Source organism: Camponotus floridanus, unplaced genomic scaffold (genome assembly GCF_003227725.1).
Source record: "Camponotus floridanus strain SB8 unplaced genomic scaffold, Cflo_v7.5 scaffold183, whole genome shotgun sequence".
Taxonomy (NCBI): Eukaryota; Metazoa; Arthropoda; class Insecta; order Hymenoptera; family Formicidae; genus Camponotus; species Camponotus floridanus.
In genome coordinates this window covers 275,082-301,236 of record NW_020229307.1, presented here as the reverse complement: position 1 = coordinate 301,236, position 26,155 = coordinate 275,082, and the positions used below count along the sequence as shown (strand labels likewise).

The 26,155-nt window shown below is 41.9% G+C and overlaps 1 protein-coding gene and 2 long non-coding RNA genes across 13 annotated transcripts in view; 1 reads left to right on the top strand and 2 right to left on the bottom strand.

The window, feature by feature from the left end:
* The window catches only part of LOC105248692, a 27,154-nt gene extending 25,002 nt beyond the window's left edge, over positions 1 to 2,152 (bottom strand). For all 6 annotated transcript variants that reach the window (XR_002192433.2, XR_888996.2, XR_888995.2 and 3 more), the window contains exon 1: positions 132 to 2,152. This is a non-coding gene — a long non-coding RNA (uncharacterized LOC105248692). The remainder of the gene's footprint in view (positions 1 to 131) is intronic.
* Positions 722 to 26,155, top strand: LOC105248694 (follistatin-A). Of its 5 annotated transcripts, none has more exons than XM_011253626.2 (7): positions 722 to 750; positions 3,762 to 4,142; positions 12,591 to 12,779; positions 13,131 to 13,349; positions 14,196 to 14,432; positions 23,390 to 23,698; positions 25,193 to 26,154. In XM_011253626.2, the coding sequence occupies exons 2-7, from the start codon at positions 3,914 to 3,916 to the stop codon at positions 25,303 to 25,305; spliced, it is 1,296 nt and encodes a 431-aa protein (XP_011251928.1). In that variant the 5' UTR covers positions 722 to 750; positions 3,762 to 3,913; the 3' UTR covers positions 25,306 to 26,154. The 5 variants fall into 5 exon arrangements, with proteins under 5 accessions (XP_011251928.1, XP_025263454.1, XP_019882268.1 ...); XM_025407669.1 differs by lacking the exon at positions 722 to 750 and adding an exon at positions 2,527 to 3,127; XM_020026709.2 differs by lacking the exon at positions 722 to 750 and adding an exon at positions 2,527 to 3,127 and having other exon boundaries at positions 3,672 to 4,142.
* Positions 2,367 to 26,155, bottom strand: part of LOC105248695 — a 28,467-nt gene continuing 4,678 nt past the window's right edge. The window contains exons 4-5 of one of the 2 annotated variants that reach the window (XR_889001.2): positions 9,553 to 9,791; positions 2,367 to 2,533 (exon numbers count right to left, since the gene is read on the bottom strand). This is a non-coding gene — a long non-coding RNA (uncharacterized LOC105248695). Of the gene's footprint in view, positions 2,534 to 7,665; positions 9,792 to 26,155 lie in introns of those variants that run through there. The other variant, XR_889000.3, reaches the window with a different exon arrangement.

Below are 26,155 nucleotides of genomic sequence, written 5' to 3'. Positions count from 1 at the left end.
AGACATTTTTACAATTTTAATAATTATTTGTTATCGAAAAAAATGCTATATATTTAAATATATATAAAGTCGCAGGAATTTATCATATATGCGATACGGATTTCTGTATGAAATATTCAAAGTAATTTTACCTCTTCGACTTGAACAATCGTTCAAGAATATGGCCGACATAATTCCAAAAATATTCCGATATGCTTCCAGAGATATTCCGATGTGATCAACCTAGTCTTTCAACAAATACATAAATTATTCTCATTGAGCCTCTGATAAAGAAAGTTTGCCAATGATTAACGACTGTGAAAATCAGCCAATCGAGCTTTCAAAATCGCGCAAACAGAGAAACCTGACAAAGTAGTAAGTCGAAAGAGTAAGACAGCCAGGGGGCAATCGTTTTACGATTGTTACGCGCCATCGAGATAAGATACCCCATCATTCATATCGCGCGAGCGATAGACGCAAAGTCTACACACATACTTGGACTTGGCGTAATGATATCAATTAGTGCATCGCCGCGCGAGGAAGGACGGGAGGAGGGTGCGGGCTTCCGTAGTGGGGTAGTCTAGCGGGTAGTTGCGACGGGGTGCGCTGCAAGGAGCGCATAGTATCCCTGGTGGCAGATCCAGCATCGTCACGTGTCCAGGGGGCGGTACCGCTTTGTCGGGGGTCGCGCCGCGCCGAGCCGCGAGGTATAAAAGAGACGTGGACCAGCGGTGCATCCACCAATCACCATTGCACCTTGTCGCTGGAACGGTGTGTATATCGCATTGTCTTCGCGTGCCGAATTTTCTTGTCTCTCACGCGCGTCGCTCGAGATGATTTACCGCGACTCTGACAGACATTTCAACGGCCGTCATCTCGTTCATTCCCGCTCGCGCCGAACACGTTCCGAAACAACCGGAAGTCGCTGCTTTAACGTCAACCCCCTCCGTGTCTTTGGACAGTGGCGAGATATGTAAGACCGAAGCTATCTGTCTTTCTCACAAGTACCTTTTTTGCGATTCAGTTCCACGAGATGCTATCGAGATTGTTGCCGAAATTAAGAAGCTTCCATTTAAGATTCTTAATCGAATATTGCATTTTTAAGACTAGCGTTCCTGCCCACATAATCCCGATAGATTGTTTGATATTCCGATTACTAATTTATTTGTTAGTCATGTACACCCATACGTTGATTGTACAGTATAATTTGACTATTTTATATTTCCATGGTGTTTCTGGAATGATGAAATTTAACTTGGTCGCATATCGTTTACGGACGTGTTGTAAATAAACAAGTGTCGTCATGTAAATAGAATGTACAAGAGTGTTCTTTAAAATAAAATTAATAAATAAAATCGCAATGCATGTAATCATTTTTGCGATATATTATTACTATTTTATCCGTAAATAAACGTATATTAATAATAACTTATATCAATAGTAATCGTGCAAAACCGATACGTGTCTGTTTGAGATAAATGTCGCGAGGTAAACGATCGAGCGGGATCGCGGAGATTTGGACACTGCAGAGCTATCTCGTGAAAGTAAAACGTTTAGAAAGTAAATCGTTTGGAGAAATTTACGCCAATATGACGAAACGAAGGGGGGAAAAGTCGCGAATTCAACAATACTTGATCGCATATGCGTAAGCTCCGTGGTCTCGGCTCGATCGGGCAAGTCTTGTTGAACTCTCGCAGCCGGCGAAACCGGAAAATTCTCTGCTATAAACTTCCGCGCGAGGGACGCGAAAAAAACAAAAGGAAGGAAGGAAAGAAGAAAGGGAGGTAGTCGAAGGGAGGCGCGTAGGTGGATCCTGTAACCCGTAGACAAGACGGAAGAACACGAGGAACGCGCGGATGCGAGAGGAGGGATGCAAAGGGTATGGTGGACGAGGGAACAGAAGTAGGATGAGGATGAGGACAGGCCGAAGAAGAAGGAGACGAAGGAGACGAAGGAGACGAAAGAGAAGAAGAAGGAAAAGGAGGAAAAAAGAGGAGAAGGATAAGGAGCAGGAGCAGGAGCAGGAGAAGAAGGGGAGCTGCCGCAGGAGGAGGAGATGTACAGGCATGCAGGAAGGCAGGCGTATAGGCATACAGACAGATAGTCGCCGTCGTCGTGACCGTCGTCGCCGCCGCCATCGCTACTGCCACCGCCACCGCCACCACCACCACCATCATCGCCACCGCCGCCGCCGCCGCCGCCGCCGCCGCCGCCGACGCTGCCGCCGTCGCCGTCGCCGCCGTCGCCGCCGCAATCGCGCGCTCGAAGAAGGAAAGTGGGGACGATTGAACGCAACGCGGCCGCGTGTACAGGCCTGCTTTTGCAGAGCTTCGCTCGGCATACGGCGAAACGTTTCGCCTTGTGCTGCTGCTGCTGGCTTCTGGCTGCTGACTACCAACTGGCCGCGTCGACTGCTCGCTCCTCTCAGTCTGCCGGGCGGCCTCGCGCGCGCTTGGTTCCCATCGGCGCCGCGAAGCGAACTCGCGGAGTTCTCGTGGAGGATCGACAATCACGTCGTGAATCTACCGGACTCGACGCCGCGACGAAAATCGAGCTGTAAAGAAAGAGAGATATATATTTATATATATGTATGTATATATTGTATATGTACGTATATATCTGTCGACGTTGAGAGACGACTGAGGTAAATCGCGAGATACCATTCGTGGTGGATCCCCTCGGGGATTCCACGAGATTGGCCGCGCGAAGGAGGCAATCGAGCGTGGAAGGCACGCGGAGGGTTTTAGGATCGTGCATTATATCGAGGACACACCGAGAATCCTTGTCTCGCGACTCATTTGTGCAACGTGCCCGATTCATTTCGTAATAAACTGCATATATATCGTACCACGTGTCGCGATGATTCGCGACTGGTGGCTTCAAGTGTCGTGCTTCGATCGATGAATCAAGCCAAGGAAGGGAGGCGTTCGCGAGGAAGGCCGAGACGGGGCAAATAGCGTACGCAAATACCGCTCTTACGTTCGACACGAAACTTTCAACCATCCACAGGTGTTTGAATCGATCCATTTTCGCGTGTCCTCGTGGACGTCGCGATACGCAGTGATCGTAATCCAAGAATCGCAACGTCTTTCCACACGATTCAATGAGGAAGCCTCGACAAAATAAGAGAAAACAATTTTTATCAACCGTAAGGAAAACTCGTTGTCGTTCGCATGTGCATAATTAAAGCGAGCTCGAAATGATAAGGGGAATTTGCGAGATGACAATTTGAGAGATCATTGAATTTCGTAGCATTTAAAAAAATTCAAATATCGATCAGAGTACAAGCAAAACAAAATATTTAACGTATAATATAATAGCGTGACGTAAATGTTTACACATGGAATAGTAAAGTAAGTAATAGAAATTTTCTCGTTAAGACAATTGTGAAAAAAATATTGCCAAAGGAGGAATAGTAGAGCGTTTAATTTAAATTTGTAACATATCAATCTCTCGCAATATTGCAATTAACTTTATGTATAGCTACATGTGTAAACATAGGAATCATATATAGAGAAAAAATACAAAGAAAGAGAGAGAGAGAGAGAAAAGAGAGCAAAATTGCATTTGTTCAATACGAATCACAATACACGATGATACGCGTATCGTGATTTATTTTAACTTTCCTGGATTAATCATATCGCGTCTGTTTCGAGGAACAACTTCCTGATAATTTTACTATTCTATGACAGAGCACGTGTGTTTGAAATTACGATGACAGCGTGAGAGACAAGACTCGATTTTTCTCAAACTTGACGCGAGAGGACAATTTGCATTTTCAGACGTTCAAATGAGTCCATACAGTGACATGCGAAAAATGAAATCTGACACGAGTCCCGCGAACGTTAAGGGAAAACAGTGATCGGCCACGGTATATCCTTCGCGCGCACAGTGAAAACGAAGGTACGCATTGGCCAAGAATCGGTTCAGGCAGATGAAATGTGAAGCACGAGGACGACGCATCGTAGATCTGGCGGGAACGAAGGCGGAAGTTGAGGAAACCGAGGTGAGATTCACCGCAGGGATAGCGGCACGTCGGGGGAGCACCTGGCGCGGGCCGCCTGAGATGACGGCCTTGCGACAGGATATCACGGCATCCCCGTATAGAACCTTCCTCCTGCTGTCACTGATCGGACTACTGCTCCAAATCCATTCAGCGACAGGTAAGTGCCTTTTCTCGATAATCCCTCTTTCGGTTTTTTGAATTGTCTCTTCGATTAACCAACGAATTCATCAAAGTTTCCACTCTATTGCAAGTCTCTCTTACGCGGGAAATTGTGGTCGATACAATGTGTGAGATTACTTGGTGGCTCGCGGTTTTTTGTCGTCTGTAAAAATAAATGTACAAAATTATTTATATAAATGTTTACTTGTAGAAAATAGCACGCTTCATATTTAATAACTTGTCGCTTATTTTTCTTTCGAATTAAATATTAATTCGTTATGTCTTTCCTTAATCAAATACATGATAGCTTCTTTATGTTTGTGTCAGCATTTTGAAAACAAAAATATCGCGAGATGACGTTCGATTACAATAAAAATTTCAACTCATTTGAATTACTCTGAGATTTTTAACATTCGACTTTGGAAACAATGTTATCAAGTGGAAGCGTAATTTAAATTGACGAAAAGAACAATTTTCTCACAAAACTCTCATGTCTGTCGATAGAGATATGAGTTATGTCGGTTTGAATGCGGCCTTCTCTTTTGCGGTTTCAGAGTTATCTTGATCATCCAACAATCTGCAACATTGTAATATCTTAGTATGCAATTTGTAATTTGTGATTTCACAGGACTATAATTTCCAACGTTGCAATTTGCCGCTGCGGGTATTGCGGTTTCGTTTGCTACGTGTTTGATTTAGCGCTTTACAATGTATGTAATGGGCAATTTCGTGAGTTGAGCGAAACGAAACGTGACTCTGTTTGAATATTTGAGATATTCTCTCTCGTACACTTTCATATCATTTCAGAATCTTGGCAGCACTTTGGCAGGTTTTTTTTTAATTTTCCATCAAAAGAGGGATAATAGAATAGGCTAGAGATAAAATAGATACGCCGAGATGATGTACAATTGTCTGAATCAATAAATTGCGCGCCACTTTTCTTCAACATTTGCATTTCGACGCGAATCAAATAACATCGTATCGCGCATTATTTACGCACACCACGCATCTCGAACCTAATACGCCGTTTGCTCTTTCACGTCCAATTAAATTATACGAGATTCGTATTCCCTGCAACGATATCGCAGTTGCAGCATAACAATCTCGACGGCTATCGTCAATTATCCCTACAATGCCAATTGAATTAGTCCTGTCGACGTTTGCCGATTACTCGTAGAAATGCATAAAACGATCGTCGGCCGTCTTCGGACGAGCGATAAAGTGCGAATTAATTCAGCGTTAATTCAACGTTTTGCGATCGTCGCAAACGCGATGAACAGCGAACTTAGAGAGGCTCTAAAACTTCATTAACGTTCGAATCGAGTCGACGGTTTTGCCGAGAAAAAAATTATAGGGGATGAAAATCGTCCAAGCGATGTTTTCTTTTCTGAAATTTGAAAGCTACCAGTGCATACGTGTGCGTATGATAAGCCTCAACTTTGTAAAATTTCCATATTATTCCCAATTTATCTCGATTTGTTTTCTGCCGTTGTATCTCCTCAACCAAGTCGCATGAAAGTAATTTCACGAGCAACTCGAGAAGGTGCCGTCGAGTTGAAAATAACGAAACTTAGTAGACTGATCAAAGGTTCGGTTTTAAAAATTACAGAGAGTACAGAACTTTTTAGCTCTCTCTTTCTCCCTCTCTCTCTCTCTCTCTCTCTCTCTCTCGCCGAATCTCCGACTCTTTTAGAGACCGATCATTCTACACCCGGGAGAGGGGGGGCGAGGGGGAGGAAGGGGTGCGAGTCTGATATGGATGCGGAGAAGCTAAGTAAAAGGGACACGGTGAAACGTAAAGAGAGAGACGGAGATGCACGCACGCACGCACGCACGTATGCACGCGCGCGCGCACGAAAGGGAAGAGAAAGAAGAAATAAAGGGGGGAAACGGGGAGGACGTGTACGAAGCGGGAGACAGAGAGAAAGAAGAAAAGATGGAGCGAGAGAAAAGGGGGAGGGGGAAGAAAGCCTGGTGTAATGGAGGAACCAGTTTGCGGGTCAGTGCTCCGCATCAGCGAGAGGCGCTTCAGCCTCTAGACGCGCGGACGATGCCACCGGGTGAAAGAAGGACGGGGACGGGAGAGACCCTGCGGATCCCGTGAAGGACGTGAAGGAGGAAGGAAGGGCCCGCTCGGATCCCGATAGATAAAGGGAATCGTTCGAGAAATGCTGCGATTTCGACATTTTGCTCTCTCTCTCTCTCTCTCTCTCTCTCTCTCTCTCTCTCTCTCTCTCTCTCTTGCGCGCGCGCCCTCGGAAAAAGAATCAATTGTCTCTCTCCTCTTATCTATATATTATTCCCTTTAAAACGAGGGAGCATATGCTGCGTCATACTTTCAATCAAGATGCATTCAATCTCTTGCTCATTGAAATTATTCAGATGTTGCGCTACGCGATTAAAAATAACTCGAGCCTCTCAGGTGCGGTAGAAGGCGCAAATATATCGGCAAATCGTGTACTCGATCCCATCGTAGGATCTCGTATTAGTCTGGAAGGAAACGATGGTACGATAGCGAGAAAATCCACACGAGGCTAGAGTGCGCAGCGTTTTTCGAAAATATACTCTAGTTTTCAGTACGCATAAAACTGGTTCTATTAGCTGGGCGTGTGTAGATGCATCGGATTAGCACCTCGGGTCCGTATCCCTTAGCATGAGTAACGTGGTAAAAACAGTTCGACGAGCATGACCGAAGGCGCAGCAGTCCCGGGAGATGGTGAGCCCGCGATAAAACACTTGAGTTATGCGTGCGCGTGCGGTTACCTTCATATTCCACGCGAGGAAAGTTGCTATTCGAAAAACTGTGAGATATATTACTCGCAATTGTCACGCGCAACGTCATCGATAACGCGCAAATTCACCTCGTTTCGATGCAAATCAGACATTCGGAATCTAAGTAATAGATGATGAAATCGCAGATGCAATTTAAAGACTGCGCTCGAAGGACTTGTTACGATAGACTTTTAATTAATATTTCAAATCAGAGTCCATCGATAATTCTCGTATCGATTATTCAAAAAAGCCAAAGGGAAAAATGAGACTACGAGCGAAACGTCATCCATGTCAGCTGTTCATTTGACAAGGATCCTACCGATGACAGAACGCACGACACGCGCAAGCGACCATACGAAATGCGGAATTAGCAATCAGTTTCGAGTTTCGAGAGTCGAAATTCTCCGGGGGGAAAAAAAAAAAAAAAAAAAAAAAACAATGCCGCGGATGATACTCGCTTTTTTTGCGGCGGATTTTTCGGGATTTCTAGAGAACGTTTGCTCGGGAGAAATGCGCGGAAAGGGACGGGGGACGGTGGTGATGATGGAAGAGGAGAAAGAGGAGGACGGAAGGGGGAAGCTTATGGTTTTGATCAACCGGTCGAGTCGCCGCGCGCGCGCGGGGACAATCTCCGAGGCTTGATGACTAACCGCGTGCCCGTCTTGCCCGGACAAGAACTCGTCTCCCCTACGGCACGTCGCGAATACCTGCCCAGCGCTTGCTTCGGCAAGCGCCGATCTTTTTACCACCTGCTGCCGGCCGTCCGATCCCGCGACATCCCGTGTTATTTCGTCAGCGTGTCCCGGAACGTCCCGAGACGACATCGCGCACCAGACGAGACGACAAAAGATGATATTGGGAGCAGCCTTGTCTCCAATAATACGTCCACGTCGTCTAATTAAACAATTAGCTAATTTCTCTCAGCGACTTGGAAATTTTTGGCCGTCACAGGCAGGCCGAGTGGCGCGTCTCGTTCTCATGATTACTAAAATGGACATCGATATCGCAATCGTCGTGCGAAAATTCAACTCGTCGAGTACCTCGAGAGAGTGCTCGCTACGTGCATGCTAAGGTGGTAGTGAGCCGTGCACACTGCAAACGAATAGGCACTTTAATCGGCAGCTTATATCTCGCATGCCAACATGCCTGCAGAGAGTCTAGCTGCTAGAGCCGAGAGTCTAAAGCCATGCATCTTGAAGGATTCCGGTGTGTTAAGAATGCATCCCGCGATATCTCTGCATTTTATACCATAAGACCGACAACCGATGGTAGCCGCGTCTATTTTTGTGTCTGACGGCTATAAAGATGTTTTTAGCTTATTGTCGTGCGTCCGTGTGTGTTTCTCTGCGATTTAAAGCGCCACATTGTCTCCTATTTTCTGCTTCGAAGCCGAGTAATGAAGAGCAGCGTTTTCCTGTTCCGTTCTCGTCATTATTTATTCAGGGAACTTTATTATTACGCCGTGATAATTACGTTCCAGGGGAATTTAAGTACAGTAAACGAGAATTGTATAACGTTTGCGTAACGAATTCTTTAATTTAACACGCGAGAAAAAAATTTGTTGCAACGTCAACGGCGAGAGAATGCGAAAAAATGAATTGCAATTTTGATTGTTATTATTATTTCGAATAATGTATTCCGAGTGAAATGCTGGAAAGCTTCTTTTCGGTCGATGCCATCAGCTTTAAGCGACCCTAAAGCAGCCGTTTCACAGTTAGATAGATACGTATATGAACCGCGATAACGAATGCCTTGACCTTGACAATGGATTTTCTCCAAATACTTATCGGGTAAAGGAAAAATGTATCATTTTCAAGATTGATGTATCATCATTTGCACTTTGAAAAGAGACATTTACAGGTGATTCGTTGATTGAATAAAACGGCCTTATTAGAGAGAAAGAGATCTACCATTCATAAGCTGACTCGGGATTAATACCCATGGTATTATACAGCGCTGAATGTAATTAGAAATTGTAAGCTAGAGAGAAAGAGAGCGAGCTCATCGTGCAACGTGATGAGAAGACGCAAGGAAAGATTCTATAGATATACTACCATGACGTAATCGCGGCGGGCGCAAGGATTAAAGAGAGGAAGACCTGGGAGCTGAAACTTTGCCTCATCCGGACCATGCACGCTCTACCTAAATAACAAACTCTGTCTGACGGTGTACGAGCCCGAGTGCGCACACCGTGGCTCATGGCTCTCTGCGAACTACGAGACTAGCGACGAGATGATGATGATGATGGTGGTGTGCGATGGTCATAGATGGTAGTGGTGGTGATGACGGTGGTGGCGGTAGGTATAAGGAGAGACGACGGAGAACGCGAGGAGAGAACCTGGTGGAGATGCTGGAGTGGGGTTTGAAGAACGAGAGGAGGAGAGGAAGAAGGGCGTAACTGGGCCAAACGGTGGCTACGTCGCGGTCTAGACACGCCAAGCCGCTTCGCTCTGCTCCGCGTCGCGTCGTCTCTCGCGTCTCTCCTCTCCTTTCCACTCTTCCGCTCTCCTCTCCTCTCCTCTTCCTTCCTCATCTCTTCTTCTCTCCTCTCCTCCCTATCTCGTGCCGCGCCTCATCTCGCCTCGTCTCGCCTCGTCTCGCCTCGCCTCGCCTCGCCTCGCCTCGCCTCGCCTTACCGCGCCGAGACTGGGAATTAATGCTCCGAGTTTGTGCCAGACTTTCCTTTTCGCTCCGTAACAAGGTGGTGTAGTTCCGCCGTCTCCTCCGAGCGACGGCGCCGCGTGACACGCTTCGTCGGATTAATAATTGCGAGGAGGCGAGTAGAGCGATTCCGGATCGATGGATTTCCAGAACTGCCAGGGGAACCGCGCGAAACATTTTCCCGCGATAAAGCTGCTGGAAAAGTCCAGGAATCCTAGAAAGAGAGAACTCTCATCAATAATAAATCATAGAAGGAGACCTCTCATCAATAATAAACATTCTTTTAACAGGAAGATAGATAGATAAATAGACGGATGGAAAGAGAGAGGGGCAGGGGAGACAGCGAATTAATACAGAGAAAAAAAAATTGCCCGAGAAAATACTTTGCAGGTACATTGCAACTGGAATGATGAAGCCATGACGCGTTATGTTGACCTTACGCAACGAATTAACTGTTAAACTTTAAACATGTCGTGATCACGCGTGTGAATCATCATGCGTAATTCACGTTTGACCAGTTCGGTAGGCGCGAGCATGGAAATGAACCAAGTCTGGCACGTTACTATGCGTTATTACGCGATCTCCCGAGCTTTACTTTGGAGATCTGACAGATTAACGCGGGCTTATCGCGGACGATGCGCTACAAATCATGCTTCATCTCACGCGTGTAATTATTGCAATAATTTATGGCACTTCGTTTTATACTTGTACGACATTTATGAATGATCGATGTAAAGGGAATCGCACATTCGTGCCTCTATGTTACATCTACAAAATACCGATGAGCTTCTCGTACTTGGGGAGCTTCCGAGCAGCCTCACTCTCGCGAGCACGAGCCGCTGTATCAACCGATAGCGAAACTATTTTTGCTCCCGCCCGTAACGGGATAGCGAAAGAAGAACGTCGGAAGAATTTCGCGGCTATTTTAGCGAACGTCGTACACCGCTGTTGCGTTGCTCTATTGCCGCATCCTCGTTACAAGACTCGTTACAGCTGACGGCGATTCACCTAAACTTGGCTTTCCCGGGAACTAGAACGTAAACAAACGCGGTTGTGATCATTTATCGCGAAAAGCGAATACGGCGAGGATATTAATATCGCGAGGATGAATCGTTTGCCGGTCGCTCTACCTCCAGTATTTCCGAATCGTGGACCCGCAAATTTGCGGGCCAGCTTTCCTGCGCTTAAATTACGCCGCTCGAGGATTCCTATTTTCGCTAACAATATTTTTCGCGAACTCTATATCCGTCCACGTACGAATCATTACCGAGAATATTGCGCAAAAGACAAATGTGCGATTTGACCTTCGCTATTAATCAAACGTCGATTCTCTGAATCTCTTTGACGTAAGATTCAAATTATTCTCTCTTTTGCGCGTATATTTTATCGAATACATAGTTTATTACTCGCATTAATGCAGATATTGAAAGAAATAAAGATTTATCGCTTAATTATTAAGGTTTTTGTATCATAAATTGATTACATGTCAAAATTTTTGCACGAGTTTTCATTTTTTTTTTAGAATAGGAAAATAGAGTGATATCATAAATTGATTACATATCAAAATTTTTGCACGAGTTTTCATTTTTTTTTTTTAGAATAGGAAAATAGAATGACTTGTGTCAGATCCGATGATGTTAGAGATCAAGTTGATGAAAGAAAACAAGTTTCTATTATATGAAATATATCGATATTAAAAGATTATTTTAATGAATGAAACGATAAAAAAACATATTGCGATGTAGAAATGTGCGATCAAGTATATTTTCCTTTCGCGATAATTGCATTCTTATCTTACACGTGCTTGTGTTCTGTAAGAAAAATAAATTATTATGCAGCGCGAAGAAATAATCATCGTATCCGTTATCGACTCTGTTGCGCACGAGACGTTATTGTAACTATGAGCTAATCCTCGAAGAATTTCTACCTAATGCTAATGCTAAGAATTTAGTAAACAATGTCGCTTATTTTCCAGACCCGCAATCTTGTGATAGCGCAAAGTCCAGGTGTGGTAATCATACATTGTAAAATACTTTAGCGAACTAAAATACATATGATTATGAATGAAAAATGCGTAGTTTCCAGCAAATGCATTGTAAATATTTTGAAGATGATAAATATATCACCGAATAAACTGCAAAGATATATGGAAGTGCCACCTCTCTGATGAAGCTAAACGAATTGTTGGTCACGCTTTGTCACGTGTTTGCAATATGTCTCGTTCAATTTGTACGCTTAATCAGATATGTATATCTTGTAATAAAAAAAAGAGCTTCATTAATAGGAGATTTCAAGTAGATGTAAATGATATAAATGCTTTACAAGTGTGAAAGTTGCATATTTTTTCACGGGAAAAACAAACGTCTCGTACAACACGTAGGTATCTATTTTGCACCGTATACGTAGCGATTTCACATAGCAGAAGGCCTTGTTCCACTTTTTCGCAGCGCTAATCACGTGTCCGATGTTTGCTTTTTTATACGCAACTTTAATTAGAGAGCCCTACAAGGCGTTTCTTTTTGCCGTACCCCATTAACGTGGCTAGCTGGCACTAGAGAGATACAACTACATCGGCAATCTGCTCGCTCATTTCAAGATATATCCACACTCATGCGACGCGCGACTCGGTTAACCAGATGTATCACGATAGTTGAAAACTAAGGAAGAAAGGCCAATTTGTCTCAGTCTCGAGCACTCTAAATTGTTATGCCTTTTTTGCTAAATTAAATAAATTATTAACGAAATAAATAAAAGAGAGAGAAAGAAATAAATTAACTAAATAAATAATTGAGTAATTGAAAAAATCATTGAATCAAACAAAAATATGTAGAGACAGAGAGATTTGCACCTTAACTATTATAAAATAACTATTATATAACTATTATAAAATACGTATCTATCTCGATAAATTAAAATCTATTTATAACAATAATATTTTCCCTTTCGAAAGAAATAAATAGCATCGAAATATATTATTTTATTAATATTTATTATTTTGTCTGATTCTATCTAGGCGGTATATGTTGGTCGTCTATCAGCAACGGCCGCTGCAAGGAACTTTTATCGCAAGGCGTCACGAGAGAAGACTGTTGCGCGTCTAACGCAGCAGCAGCGACTGCCTACTCCGAGGAGGATCTGGATAGCGGAAGTCTCTTCTTCTGGAGGGTTCTTGGCGGGGGTGTACAGTGTCGTCCTTGTCGAGGTACGCAATCAGACTATTCGATCACCGAGATTCGTTTCGCGTTCTCGCATGTTTGTTTTATTCAAACGCGTCCATCTGCATCATCTACCTGATTAATATTACTTATTAAGGGAAGAAAAAAACAAACTTTCCGTTTCTACGCATATAACTCTCTTAGTAGCGATAAGATACGTGGCAGAAAAGTTGAAACGGAGTATCATTCGCTCTATCTTATCTCTTCTGGCTTAAGCTATGTTTGCGTATTTGCATCTTTGATCGATCGAGGGGAGGACGATCGAAAAAGGAGAGGAAAGAATCACCTCATCTTGCGCATCCGCGGATAAATATGCACCATCTTCTTCCATTTGGCAGAGAGTTGCGCGGAAGTCAAGTGCGAGGAGGGAAAGAAGTGCGTGGTGCGTAGGGGAAGGCCGAGGTGCGTGTGCAGTCCGGAGTGCAAGGCACCGCGAGGCGGTGGACCGGTCTGCGGGACGGACGGCAAGAGTTATAAGAGCCTGTGCAGACTCAAAAAGCGAGCTTGCAAGAAGGGCAGCCACGAACTCGCGGTTGCCTACAACGGCCACTGCCAAAGTGAGTATGTATGAATAAGTTGATCGTCTCTCGCTCTCTCTCTCTCTCTGTCTCTGTCTCTCTCTTCTTCCTTCCTCTCTTTCTCTGTCTGTGTCGTTTTTCGCTTTCATCTCTGATAAAACCACTCGCTATCTCTCGGTTACGTTGGCGCTGTTTTTGTTTACCATTTATTCCAAGACTATCGCGATTATGGTAACTGGGACGCTGAAATGATCGGATAAACAAACGCAATGAAGCGACTCGAAGAAGCAGCCGGTTGGGGGATCGGTCATTCGTCGATATTGTAATCGATTCTCTCGTAACGCGGTTTAATTTAGACTGAGCGTGCGAGAAGAAAAATATTTTCATTTTGCAACATGCCGAAATGTTTAATGAATCGTAACAGAATCGCATTTACTTCCCACGATACTAAGTCGCGATTCAATACTAAAATCGAGTACACCTTAATATATTAGATGTATTTCAGTAAAAATATTATACAGGTTTCCATTTGATCGCGTCTCAAGTGGCTCTTACATCTTTACAAATTTAATATATTTTCCATGTCCTAGTATTAATTATACATTTTTAATGTATCGATCCAGTTTGTCAACGTGTTCGGAAAATAGCCAACGCGTAGTAATATTAACATAACACGAATTGTAATGTTTGCCTTTTCTCTCTGTTTCTCCTTTTCGTGAAATCTCGTGATCACATTTACATTTTATTTTACACGGCTCAACGAGCAAGAATACGCACAAATCAAACTGCTACGAATGCAAATAAAAAAAAAGGAGAAATTAAAGAAAGCGTCTGTCACGGGGGCGGTTTACGACTGTGCGTAATAACGTGCAAAGTGTCGAGCAGGTTCGTGCGCACGGGTCCGGTGCGGCCAAGGTCGGAGCTGTCTGCTGGACCAGAACCTGAGCCCTCACTGTGTGAGGTGCGCCCGCAGGTGCCCCCAGGCGCCCCCGCACCAGGTCGCCGGCGCGCGCCCCGTTTGCGGGGCCGACGGAAACACCTACAAGAGTGCCTGCCACCTGCGACTCGCCGCCTGTCGCGCAGGTCGCGCCATTCCCGTCGCTTATAAGGGCCATTGCAAACGTGAGTCTTTCCTTCTTCGCTCCTGTTTCTCATTTTTTCATTTTCACCGAAAGATTTTACAAATGTGCGTTAATATTCACTTTGAACCATTCTGAAGAAACTCTTCTTCTTCAAGATTTATCATTAAATCGAGAAAAATTCATATTCAACTTGCGAAATTTTGAAATAAAAAGAGAAAAAGGAAAAGAAACTTGTCAACTGCATAAAATAGTATATAAAATTTAAATAAAATATACATAAAATTTAAATAAAATATTAATAAACAAAATATCGTATAAATACTTTAAATACTTATAAAATCGAAAGGAAAAGAAACTTATCAACTGCATATATATAATTTAAATAAAAAAAATTATATATAAAACATATTAATAAAATATCATATAAATACTTTAAATACTTATAAAATCGAAAATTGATTCAAGCCAATAAAAACAATAGCAAATGAAAGAAAAACAAGAATAAAAGTCTCATTGGCGGGCAGTCAACCTGTTTTGCATCAGAATGGGCCTTATTGTTGTCTGTCTTGCACGATCCCAAAACCCCTCGACAGATACCATAAAATAGCCAAGACACTGTGACTTCTTAAACGGGAAGTCCATGGGAATAATAAAATTCACGAGTAAATTTTGAATCAACGCACATTCATACAATAGAGTTTTCTTCTTTTTTGCTTTCTTTCTTTCTCTCTCTCTTTTTTTCCTTCCGTCTTCCATTCTACTCGTTTGCTCCCGTTTACCACTCGTTATTTCATTTCTTTAGCCATTAAATCCTTTACTTCAACCCTCCCGCAGAAAGAAAATAGAAGATGGGATTCATGAGTTTAAGATTTTCTCGTAAAAAGAAAGAAACGCGACGAGAAGATGAGTGAAAAAGAAAAAAAGAATACGATGTCTGTGGCTCGCCAAAGGCGAGCGTAAACAGACGTGAACGGATAACAGAATGAAAAGGTACTAAAAATAATGGCGATCCCAAGAATCCCGAAAAGAAAGTCATTTTATACAAATTGGATGAAATCCAATACACATAGATACCTTTTGCAACATAAAATCTATTTTTCGCAGTCACACAATGCATTTTTCTTCCAGATTCCTTTCGTAAAAGATTACATTGGATGAAAATAATTTAACGATAATTAATGATTAATTATGAATTAATAATTAATGAGATAACTTGCTCCATTTAAAATTTTCTACCTAAATATTTTATAACGTTTAATACTGTATCACTATCGAACTAGAGTTTCAAAATATCACATTTATTTCAAATTAATTTCTATCGCACATATTTTATCGCAGTAGTCAGTTTCTTTAATTGCGTCTCCTCGGTTAATTGTTGTCAATTTATAAACTTGTACATTTTTTGTCGCGTTTTCATCCCGCGTCTAAACTCTCGTGACTCTAAGAGACTATTCTTAAGCTAGTGCTATTCCGCAAAATCCATAATTGCGGTAAGAAACGGATAACTACGAGGTATGACTTTTGTCTTCGTGCTTCTCACGAGTGTCTTATATTGCAAGGAGAAGAGAAAAGGAAGAGGCGTAAAAGTAAAAAACATCAGAAGGCAATCGCAAGATCGTTCCAGGAAGTTCATCGACCGAGACGCGATCTGCTGGGCCGCGAAAGAGAACAAAAAATTATAAAAAAAGGGAAGAAGGTAAAAAGATGGAGCGAGAGACAAAGAGGAGCATCGTTTTCTGTCCATTCCTCTCGAGAAGCTGCCATAAACCCTCAACTTCGAACACGACACGATCGCCGATTACCAGTCAGATTGACAGATTTTTTTCCAAGAACCCATCGGGGATCCTTCGAGGAGTATCACGCGATCCTCGCAACCACCTGGCATCCTGATTATTTCAGACAGCTCCTTCTCTCTCTCCCCCTTTCCGTTTCCCCCTCTCTTTCTCTCTCTTTTACTTAATATACACTTGAAAAAGATTTATTCATTTTTCCTACAAAATCAATTGTCTTGGCGCAGACGCGTAAAGAAAGAGTAAAAGAAGGGTATCGTAAAAAAATCAATCATTTTTTAACTTAAAATTCACAAGAAAAGTTATATGTTTACCTATCGAACGATATGGTCGAAAAACAAGAAAGGCAGATTTTATCGACAATGTTGGTGATGTATATGTAACACGTACGCGTTTCTCGGTCGTGTGCACTGTTGTTTGTGGAATGTCGATGACGCGTAAGTCGCCGTCGTATACAGCTCGCGCAGGGCGTGGGCGCATTACGCTTTGGGATCGTCGTCATTGTATTTAAATGGCGAAGCTGCAGGAGGCAGCTCTTAACCTGTCCGCTCGACGCAGCCAGAGGCCAGCCGTACTTTCGGATAGGTAGGTGGGCAAGTTTCGCGCGTATATGTGCGGGTTATTTTAAGCAATGCAACCATACGTATTTCGCGAGGTGGTTGCACTTGGGCCAGACTCGCGCGAGTGTCGAGAAGACGACGATCCGCGATCACGATTGCCGGGATCGACGTGGATTTCCCGAGTGTTTCTCGCGAAAAAGCCACCGGAATCGAGAAACGTCAGAAATATTTTCGCCGCTAAAAAAAAAATGAAACGGATATTTCCATCCGCTTGCATGCTATTCGCCCTTTTCTCGCTTTCCATTTTTCAATTTGCATTACGATCGTCGAGGAACGAACGATATAGGTCAAGGTGTGTTTCGGTATTGAAAAAAAAAAAAATGAAAAAAAATAGTATCAGCCGTACACAGCCGCAGATGTAACCAGCGCGCGTCGATGTGCTCGCAGACGTGCATACATATGTAAGGATGTGTCCTTGTAGCGTCCTTGCCCTCCGGTCATTCACCGTATGCACGCACGCACGCACGCACGCACGCATGCACGCGCATTTTGCACACACGCATTCGACGCATGTAACGTAGCGCGCCCACGCAATCCGTGCACGTTGGAACGCGGTCCTTTACGACACTTACGATCCTTGTGATGCCCCCTCCTCCATTCCCTGTCCCCGATTGAACTAAAAATAACTCTCAGCTAAAAGAATTTCGGCGTGCATCGATCAGCATTCCCATCGGAGGACGAAAGTTCAATCGATTTGATCACTACCGCGGTGTGGAATACGACCATGAGACCGGACCGGTTTGATACTAAAGCCGCGAAAGGCGGAGATTTGGCGGTAATGGAGAAAAGGTGCTAAATAAAGCACGCGTGATGCGCTATTTTGCTCGCGGAAAAGAGAAAAATATACGCGCGAAATGCGAGAGAGCGAATGAAGAAGAGAGACAGCTTTTTCTCCTCGTCATCAAAAAATGTCAATAGTTGCAGCGTTTCAATTTTTCTTGGCCACCTGGTCGACGCGAGAATCCTCGTCTCGAATCCTTGACAGACCACTTTCAATGCGATAATTCCTCAAGTTCCTTTCCGTCCGTAGTTTATAGAATCGTTGGAAAGTCATCGTGAATTAGCATAAGTTGTCATTCGGATATAGAGAAACGCTCCTCTCTTTCAGTAAGATTGTTATCGACAATCATCGTTATTTGACAACTCATCTCTAAGCTTGGACTATTGCAGTCAAGAATTACACGAGAATTAGATTTACGAGGCACTTAATCCTGTCGATGCTTCATATCTCATAACATAAATAAAAATATTCCGTATTTATTTCGCAATCAATAACAACATTGCTCGCGATCGATAATCGTTAAATAATTGATTTACATATCATATTCGAATAAAATTCAATTATCACACGAGTACGAAATGTAAATTGAATTTTTCATCAAAATATATTCATAAGCAAAGGCAGCTGGAGGATTCGAAATGGTTTCTTCGACTTTATTTTTCAAGGATTCTTATTCTTCGTTTCACTATCGATTTCTCGCGAGAGATCACTTCCGTGATTTCGTGTCGACGAAATCAGAGACGAGTCTATAACGGGAATATATATATACGAACGCGATTGGACGCCTCGTTTGAAAATTCCTCGCGGGCAAAATCACCCGGCCATCCCTCGTCTCTCTCCTTCCTCCTCCTCGTCTTCTCGTCGTCGGAGAGAACAGGTGGGTCGCACGACGCTAAGGTCGCCGAGGTCAGCCGCGTTTATCGGTTTAAGAACGGGGTGAAGGGGAGTCGGTTGGATGCAAACAAGGTTGAGCACCTTACACGAGAAGGTCTTGCGGCACGACTACACCAAGTATGCCTACGTATATATCGTCTTTCTGGGGCCCGAGAATAAGAGAAAGAGAGGGAAAAGGAGAACGAGCCGACGACCGAGGAACCAGAAGGGAATCGCATGCACGCGCTCCTCGAACGACGGAGAAGAAACGAAGACGAGAAGCGGCAAATGCGAATCGAAGGGAAGAGAAGAAGAGGAAGAAGAAGCGGAGAGAGAGACGGAAAAATATCAAAAGGGAGAGGAGAAAGAGAGAGACGGGGAGAAGGATAGGGCGGATCGGGACGAGGCAAAGGTTTGTACAAGAGCCCGCATACACAGGGAACTCTGGCAGCAGCCCTTCACACGGGTCCGGACCCTAGTAACAGTATTCAGTAACACCATGCACCGTGCAGCCTGGCGTGGCCACGGCGTGTCTGGCCAGTGCCAAGCTCGTCCTTTTTTTTATTAGACTCTGGCGCAAGATCCTACCGAGTCTCTTCCTCTCTCTCTCCCTCTCCCTGTCTCTCTCTTATTCTTCTCATCGGCCAATGCACCGACATCGCTCGCTCCACCGTTTTCTTCCCCTCCCTCCCGTTCTCCTCGCAACCATATCAACGTCCGCGCGTCTCGACATCGACATTTACCGCCGCATGCCTCCAGTTGAATACCTCCTCGCAGACGGCACCCCACCAGAGGATACTCATCCCTTATCATCCCTTACTTCGTCGCGTATCCTTCTCTCTCATCCGCGTTAGCTTCTTCGCGCTCCTTCTCCGAGGATTGCATCTATCGCGTCGCGCTCGCGGTGCTCTCGATATACCGTAAACAATCCGCGAAGGGAACCTTTGGCCGTTTATGCAAACCGTATGCACGCCGTGACTTTGTATATATCGTCGCGGATACGACGAGACGATTCCGCGGACGATGCTCGCCGACGACGATCAACATCGCGCCACGTTTTCCGAAGCACCATCGGGTGTACGTGCGTGCACGTGTGTTTTGCCGAAGAATGAAACGCATGCAGGATTGCATGCCGCGTATTTCTTTTTCATAAATAGTGGTAATATCGAAAGAATGCACTGTGGAACCAAGAAATGCAACCGCGAATATCGCCATCTTTTTTTCTTTTCGTAAAGTCCCATCGATATCGCTTTGCGATATTTCAATTTATATACAAAGTGTTTCGTAATAAGTCGAAAAATTTTAGGACATGATTCTTTGTCGAAAATTAAGGGGAGTTTTTCATGTAAACATATACTACCTCATCCCTTCTTGTGGCATTACATTCCTCCAAAAATGAGAGTAAACATTAGGTTTTTATTTTTTTCTCAAGTTTGGAACAGAGTTAAAGAAATGAAATTAGGTGGATATTCTCTACTAGTAGAGAGGTTATTTATTAATATTTTTTTCAGCCTCTCGTATTCTTATAAGGGGATGAAACTAGCAAACCCTATTCAATTTTTTATTAGAACTTTTTAATGTTTATATGAAAAATCCCTCTTAATTTTTGACAAATAATATCTCCCAAAACTTTTCGTACTTATTAAGAACTACCTTGTATATAGAATGATATCAAGATTAAAATGATAAAGAGATTTTATATAAATATAGAGATTTTTATATACATTTTTTAATATATAAGAAATATGAACATGATATTGAAAGCACTACAATGCCTAAGATGTAAACAAATTATGCGTGTTTTCCATCTTCTTGCTCTCCGAGTTAATGATACATCTATCGCGCTAGTCATACGGTCATCAAACAACTCGGTAAATATCGTTAATCATATCAATCGGGCGAAAATTTGCTCGTAATTATTCCCTTCCGTGTTACACATCCTGCCTTGATGAGGACGAAGAGAACGCGATACCCTGTCCCGATATAATCATTAAGTTTCTTACGCGCATTTTTTTTTCCAAGTACTCGTTATAAATGCTCGTTAAATGATTGTGAGAATTTCAATGGAAAGAGTGCTATTACAGTTTTATTATTTTTTCATCGCTGCATTATCGCCAGCCACGCCATAGTCTCGATTTCTATCGCACGCATTCGAGATGAACTCTCCCCATATTGACAGTTTTCCTTAACGTTCGCGCGAAAACGTTGTCGCGAATAAGAGAGAAGGGAAAAAGGAGCAAAAATAAAAGAGTAGAAAGAGAGGAGAGCCCAAAGACACATCGATGGAGGAGTACGGTACACACAGCGCGACGGAGAGGTAAATAAGTAAATAAACCAGCCGGTTTAGCGACGAGGTGTCGCGATGCAAATAATCGTCTTTCTCCGATTCGAGGATCGCGAGGCGCGAAAGTGCACGCGTCTGTAAATATGCACACGGCAGTATGTGCATGGAACGTATATGAGCTTTTCTCGTCGTCCTCTCATCGTCTTCTCTCGCCACCTTCTCTTCCTTCTCGTCCCGACCGGCCAGTCCGGAATATCTTACGCTCCTGCTCTCTCTCTCCCTCTCTCTCTCTCTCTTTCCGTCCAAGATCTCTCTGCTCGATGCGCGACCGTTTATCCTCGCCACCAAAGGCGTTAAGTAATTTGCTTATTTTTTTCACCTCGCCAATGGCTCGCACATATATTGACACCGTTTCTCATCCGTCAATACTTGACGCGCGCGCGGTTTTTACCGCGGACGATGCGGCGCGATGAGAATTATCCGGTTGTCGCATGGCAAATTATGCCTGGCCGGCGAAGACGGAAGTGGATAATGGCATAGAAGGACAACATTTTTATCGGGAAGGGTAAATATCGCTCGTGAGAGAGATACTGCCGTTATATATACCTCCGTGTCGTGTCGCGTCGTATTTTTCAGAGATCCTATACAAGACGTATAGGATATATAACTAACTGTCAACGCTACCAGCGCGGTTATAGAGAGCTATGGAGAGAAATGTATCTTGCGCGTTTGTTTCATAAATCGTGATAACGTTAGACTCGAGAGTTTATGATTATACTTATAGTCTCTTCGAGAACGCGGCGGTTCAACGTAACGATGTAGCAAATTATTTGATCCAAACTGCTCTTTGCTGCGCGTACAAATTCATCTGATGTACAGGGTGTTTCTCAACAAGTGCGAAAAATTGTAGGAGATGATTCTTTGTCGAAAATTAAGGGGAACTTTTCATATACTACCTCATCCCTTCCTGTGGAATTACACTCCTCCAAAAATGGAAGTAAAAATTAGGCTTTTATTTTTTTCTCAAATTTGGAACAGAGTTAAAGAAATGAAATTAGGTGAATATTTTCTACTAATAAAAAGGTTATTTATTAATATTTTTTTTCAGTCTCCTGTATTGTTATAATGGATGAAACTGGCAATCCCTATTTAATTTTTTATTAGAACTTTTTAATGTTTGTATGAAAAACCCTCCTTAATTTTCGACAAAGAATCGTCTCCTAAAATTTTTCGAACTTATTAAGAAACACCCTGTATATCTTGTAATATTTTTAATTCAATATGACTCGTAGAAGAGGGAGGGAGATAAAACAAAGTAACATTACCGCCTCGTGTAGGGCGCACGATGCGTAACCTAATGACGGATCATTTAAATTGTCGTGCTTCAATAAGTGTTGACGACGTTATGTCAATGTCATGTTAGGTTGAATGACCAATGACCCTTGCGTATGTACAGCATTGCGTAACCGTTGCTTTCCTCCGCCTATTTACGACTGAACTTGGTAGTGAGATAAAAGTAACGTCGATTCTTCCAACTTTTCATCAGTGCAATTGAAAATATCGATTTAAATCATTCGCGATGCTTATTATAATTAATTAAATTTTCACTGGAAACCTCGAAGATTTTTTTTCTTTTAAATTTCTCGATTGTATTATCGCGTATTTAAATTATAATGTCCCAACATATCGTGTCTTTACGATTGTGTCTCTTGAAGCTCTCGTAATTATAAATGCAGTCCTATCGAGTAACATCTTAACAGCCTAGCACCGCGATATGTTACCTCACCTTCCTCTTAACTTATATCATAATCAAGCTAAAGGAAAGACACCGCGCAGAATTCTATACATGTTTAAGCATCATGTCTAACAATAAGGATCGTGTTACACAATTGTGTGAATCACTTAATAATCTCTCAAGACAAACATCATTACATAAGTTGCTATGTTGATCGAAAGAATGCTATAATGTATGCAAATGTTATAGAGCATTGTATAAAAGAGAAGAAAATACATCACGAAGAAAAATCGATTTCAAGCAATGTTGCATTTTCATTTTAATAAACGAAAAATATATAAAACGAAATAATCAATTTGAGATTTCAGCGAAAGTAAATAGATTTAGCGATCGTTTATTGTATTCCCGATCAAATTCATTCTATTAGAATGAAAAAAAAATAAACTAGCAGTTATATACAGGGTGTATCTTAAAAAACTCCCACTAAGCAAATAGCGTGATTCCTGATTAAAAACCGAGTCGAAAAGTCCTGAACCTTTTTTTTCCAAGATTTATTAAATAATTAATCAGATTTAAGTATTAAAAAGATTTCTGAAAAGATGAATTGTTTAAAAATTAATACAAAACAGTTTATTTTTTTGCTTATCCAAATCTTCATATGTTGATAACGCGGAAGTTTGTCTTTTTATTGGCGCGACTTCACTCATTAATTACTGCTTTATTAAGCATTATGGAAAAAAATGGTTCAGGACTTTTCGACTCGGTTTTTAATCAGGAATAACGCTATTTGCTTGGAAGCTTTTTAAGATACACCCTGTAAAATATATAAAATATTCTCATTAACAACTTCACAGATGTTACAAACACTTATCAATGATTTCAAAGCTCTGATTTTCGTTGTACGATTTTCGCAGAGAGCGCAGACTGTACCAAGATACGCTGTCGAGAAGGCCAAACTTGTTTGTCCGAAATGAAGTCTGGGCGACCACGTTGCGTGACCTGCACCTATCGTTGCCCCCGGAAGCGAGAACGCGTGCGAAATCGGGCGCACCGTGACAGAGATCGGGATCGGGATCCATCGACGACCATGTTATGCGCGACCAACAACATCACCTATCCAAGCTGGTGTCACATCATCAAGGACGCCTGCGTTACCGGCTTCGTTCTCGAAACGCGGCACGCGGGCCCCTGTAACGCTTACGACACAGCCCCTCTTTATATCGGTGAGTTAACAGTTGTTAAAAAAACCTAATATACGTAATGTGTGTCACACAAACGAAATTGCGACAACTTGGCCGACTGCCACGAGATACTCGGCTTTGTAAACGGTCAAAGAACGTGGAGTATTGCCAAGAGTTCGGCCTCGATTTTTTGGACGGTGGATCCGACAGCGAGCCGATAATGAAAGATGGACAAATTGATTCACTTTGATGTCGATAAATTCGTAGCATGTTATCCGCGAATATATTTCAGACACGACTCGCGCGACCCGACGATCTGAAGACGACTTAAGAATTAATCGTTTTATTGGATATAAAAAGCGTAATATATATATGCGTGTGCATGCGCTGTTCTAATCATTTATTTATTGCTCTGGGTTCTCATTAGTCATTTGCGAGCGCCGATGTAATCTCTCGTTGCAATTTCATGTGGGATTTATGTTACTCGCGCGCGAATCGTGTCAGATACATGAGTATGTTAAACATTCAGCATCCAATAACGAGAACGTGAACAAGAGAAAGAAGATTTGAATCTCTATAATTGAACAATCTCTGACTGTGTTTCTCTAATCAACTCAATTAAATACTCTTTAATGAATTCTTTTAATGACTAGTCATAGGCATAAAGTATATTATATATTTTAACTAAAATTATTTCACTTTTATCAATTTAAAAAAAATAATCAATTATAATTTATATATTATTTATTATATTATTTAAATAATCCATATTCAATTATGTTCGCGAGTATTAATAATAAAATCCTGACTTTAATATTCATAAATTAGTTGTTAAATTAGTAGACAGAATGCTGCTACATAATGGATATTAATATTTTTTTAAATGATTGTTATATCAAACGTGAATAAATAATGCTGGTAAAGATATTAAATCTTTTTTTTCGTTGAAATATTTTGCCATAATAAAAATGATTGAAATTTCTTTTAAATAAAGAATTTTGTTTAATATACTTATACTGACTTATACTAACTTTCGCTTAAACTATCCCTTAGCCTCTATTAAATTGCGTACACGCAGAAACCTGTTGCACGTTGTATGGAAACAGGCAGAGAGACATTCCGTTTCCATTCATGATGCTTTCAGTGTGCGTTTTATACGAATAATTCACGTTTTACGACATGTATTATTATTCACGATTTGTTATTTTGCAAGTGATGTATACATTTTCCGCAGCATTCTGTCTACTAATTTATGAATATTAAAGTCAGGATTTTATTATTAATACTCGCGAACATAATTGAATATTGATTATTTAAATAATATATAAATTATAATTGATTATTTTTTAAAAATTGATAAAAGTGAAATAATTTTAGTTAAAATATACAAGATGCTAATCACAATGATGCCTAACATGCTGACCGGAAATGCATATTGATCTTATGAATATTAGAAAAGATAAAGGAGAAATTTTCAAAGCTAACATTATTTTAACTAAACATTCGCCAAACATGTCAAATGTACATTCGTTGCAGAAGAAGACAATACCTCGAGCAACTATGGGGTTGACCTGGCGGACGAAGATACAAAAGCGGGTGATGATCGCGCCAAATCCCCATATGGCCTACATTCTTTACCGTTGTCGTAGCTTTAGCGTTTTCGTACTTCGAGAAACGACGTTCATTAGCGATAGATGACAGCAATGATCCTACAGTCTAGAAATCTAGGTGCTCATCTCTCACGAAGGCCACGAGAAATGGCGAGATCGCGAATTTGAAGATCGACATCGAAGCTCGATGCATTCGTTCCTCGGTTTCTGACAGACATTCGGATTAAAAGAGAGCCTACGCGAGGCTCAACTCGAGAAGAGTTGACAACGAAACGCGAAACATTAAGTATCTTAATCATTTTATTTAAAAGCAAAAAAAAAGAGAGAAAAAAGATATCATATCAAAATACATTTCAATAAAAACATATCTTATTCAGGATTTTTGGAAAAATGCAGGAGCAGAAGCTCGTTAGAAAAGCTCGTAGGAATCGCTTTACATATAAAATACGCATTTACTCCAACTCTCTAAAATCTCTCAAGGTGAGAGATAAATATAAGAAATATAATATAAACAAAAAAGATCTCGCGTCGTTCATTCCGAGAGGACTAATGGCGATGTCGTTCTTCCGTTGATTAACAAATCTGATTCTCTCAAGCTAACGGATATATGACGCATTTCTAGATATATACGTATCTATCGTGTAGTCTTATAACATAGAAAAATTATATAGGATGAAAAATATAATACGAACGACCATGTAAAACGCGTGTGATAATATTCATAAGACACCCGTTACAAGAGAATTTGGAAAGCAAATAGCAATTTTTTGCATCAATAATAACGCGATACTAAAATTTTTATCAAAGAAAAAACTCGCACACGTTTCATGTGGATGTATAAGAAAGATATCGTTAAAATCAATAATGGAAATATATTTATAGATTGATG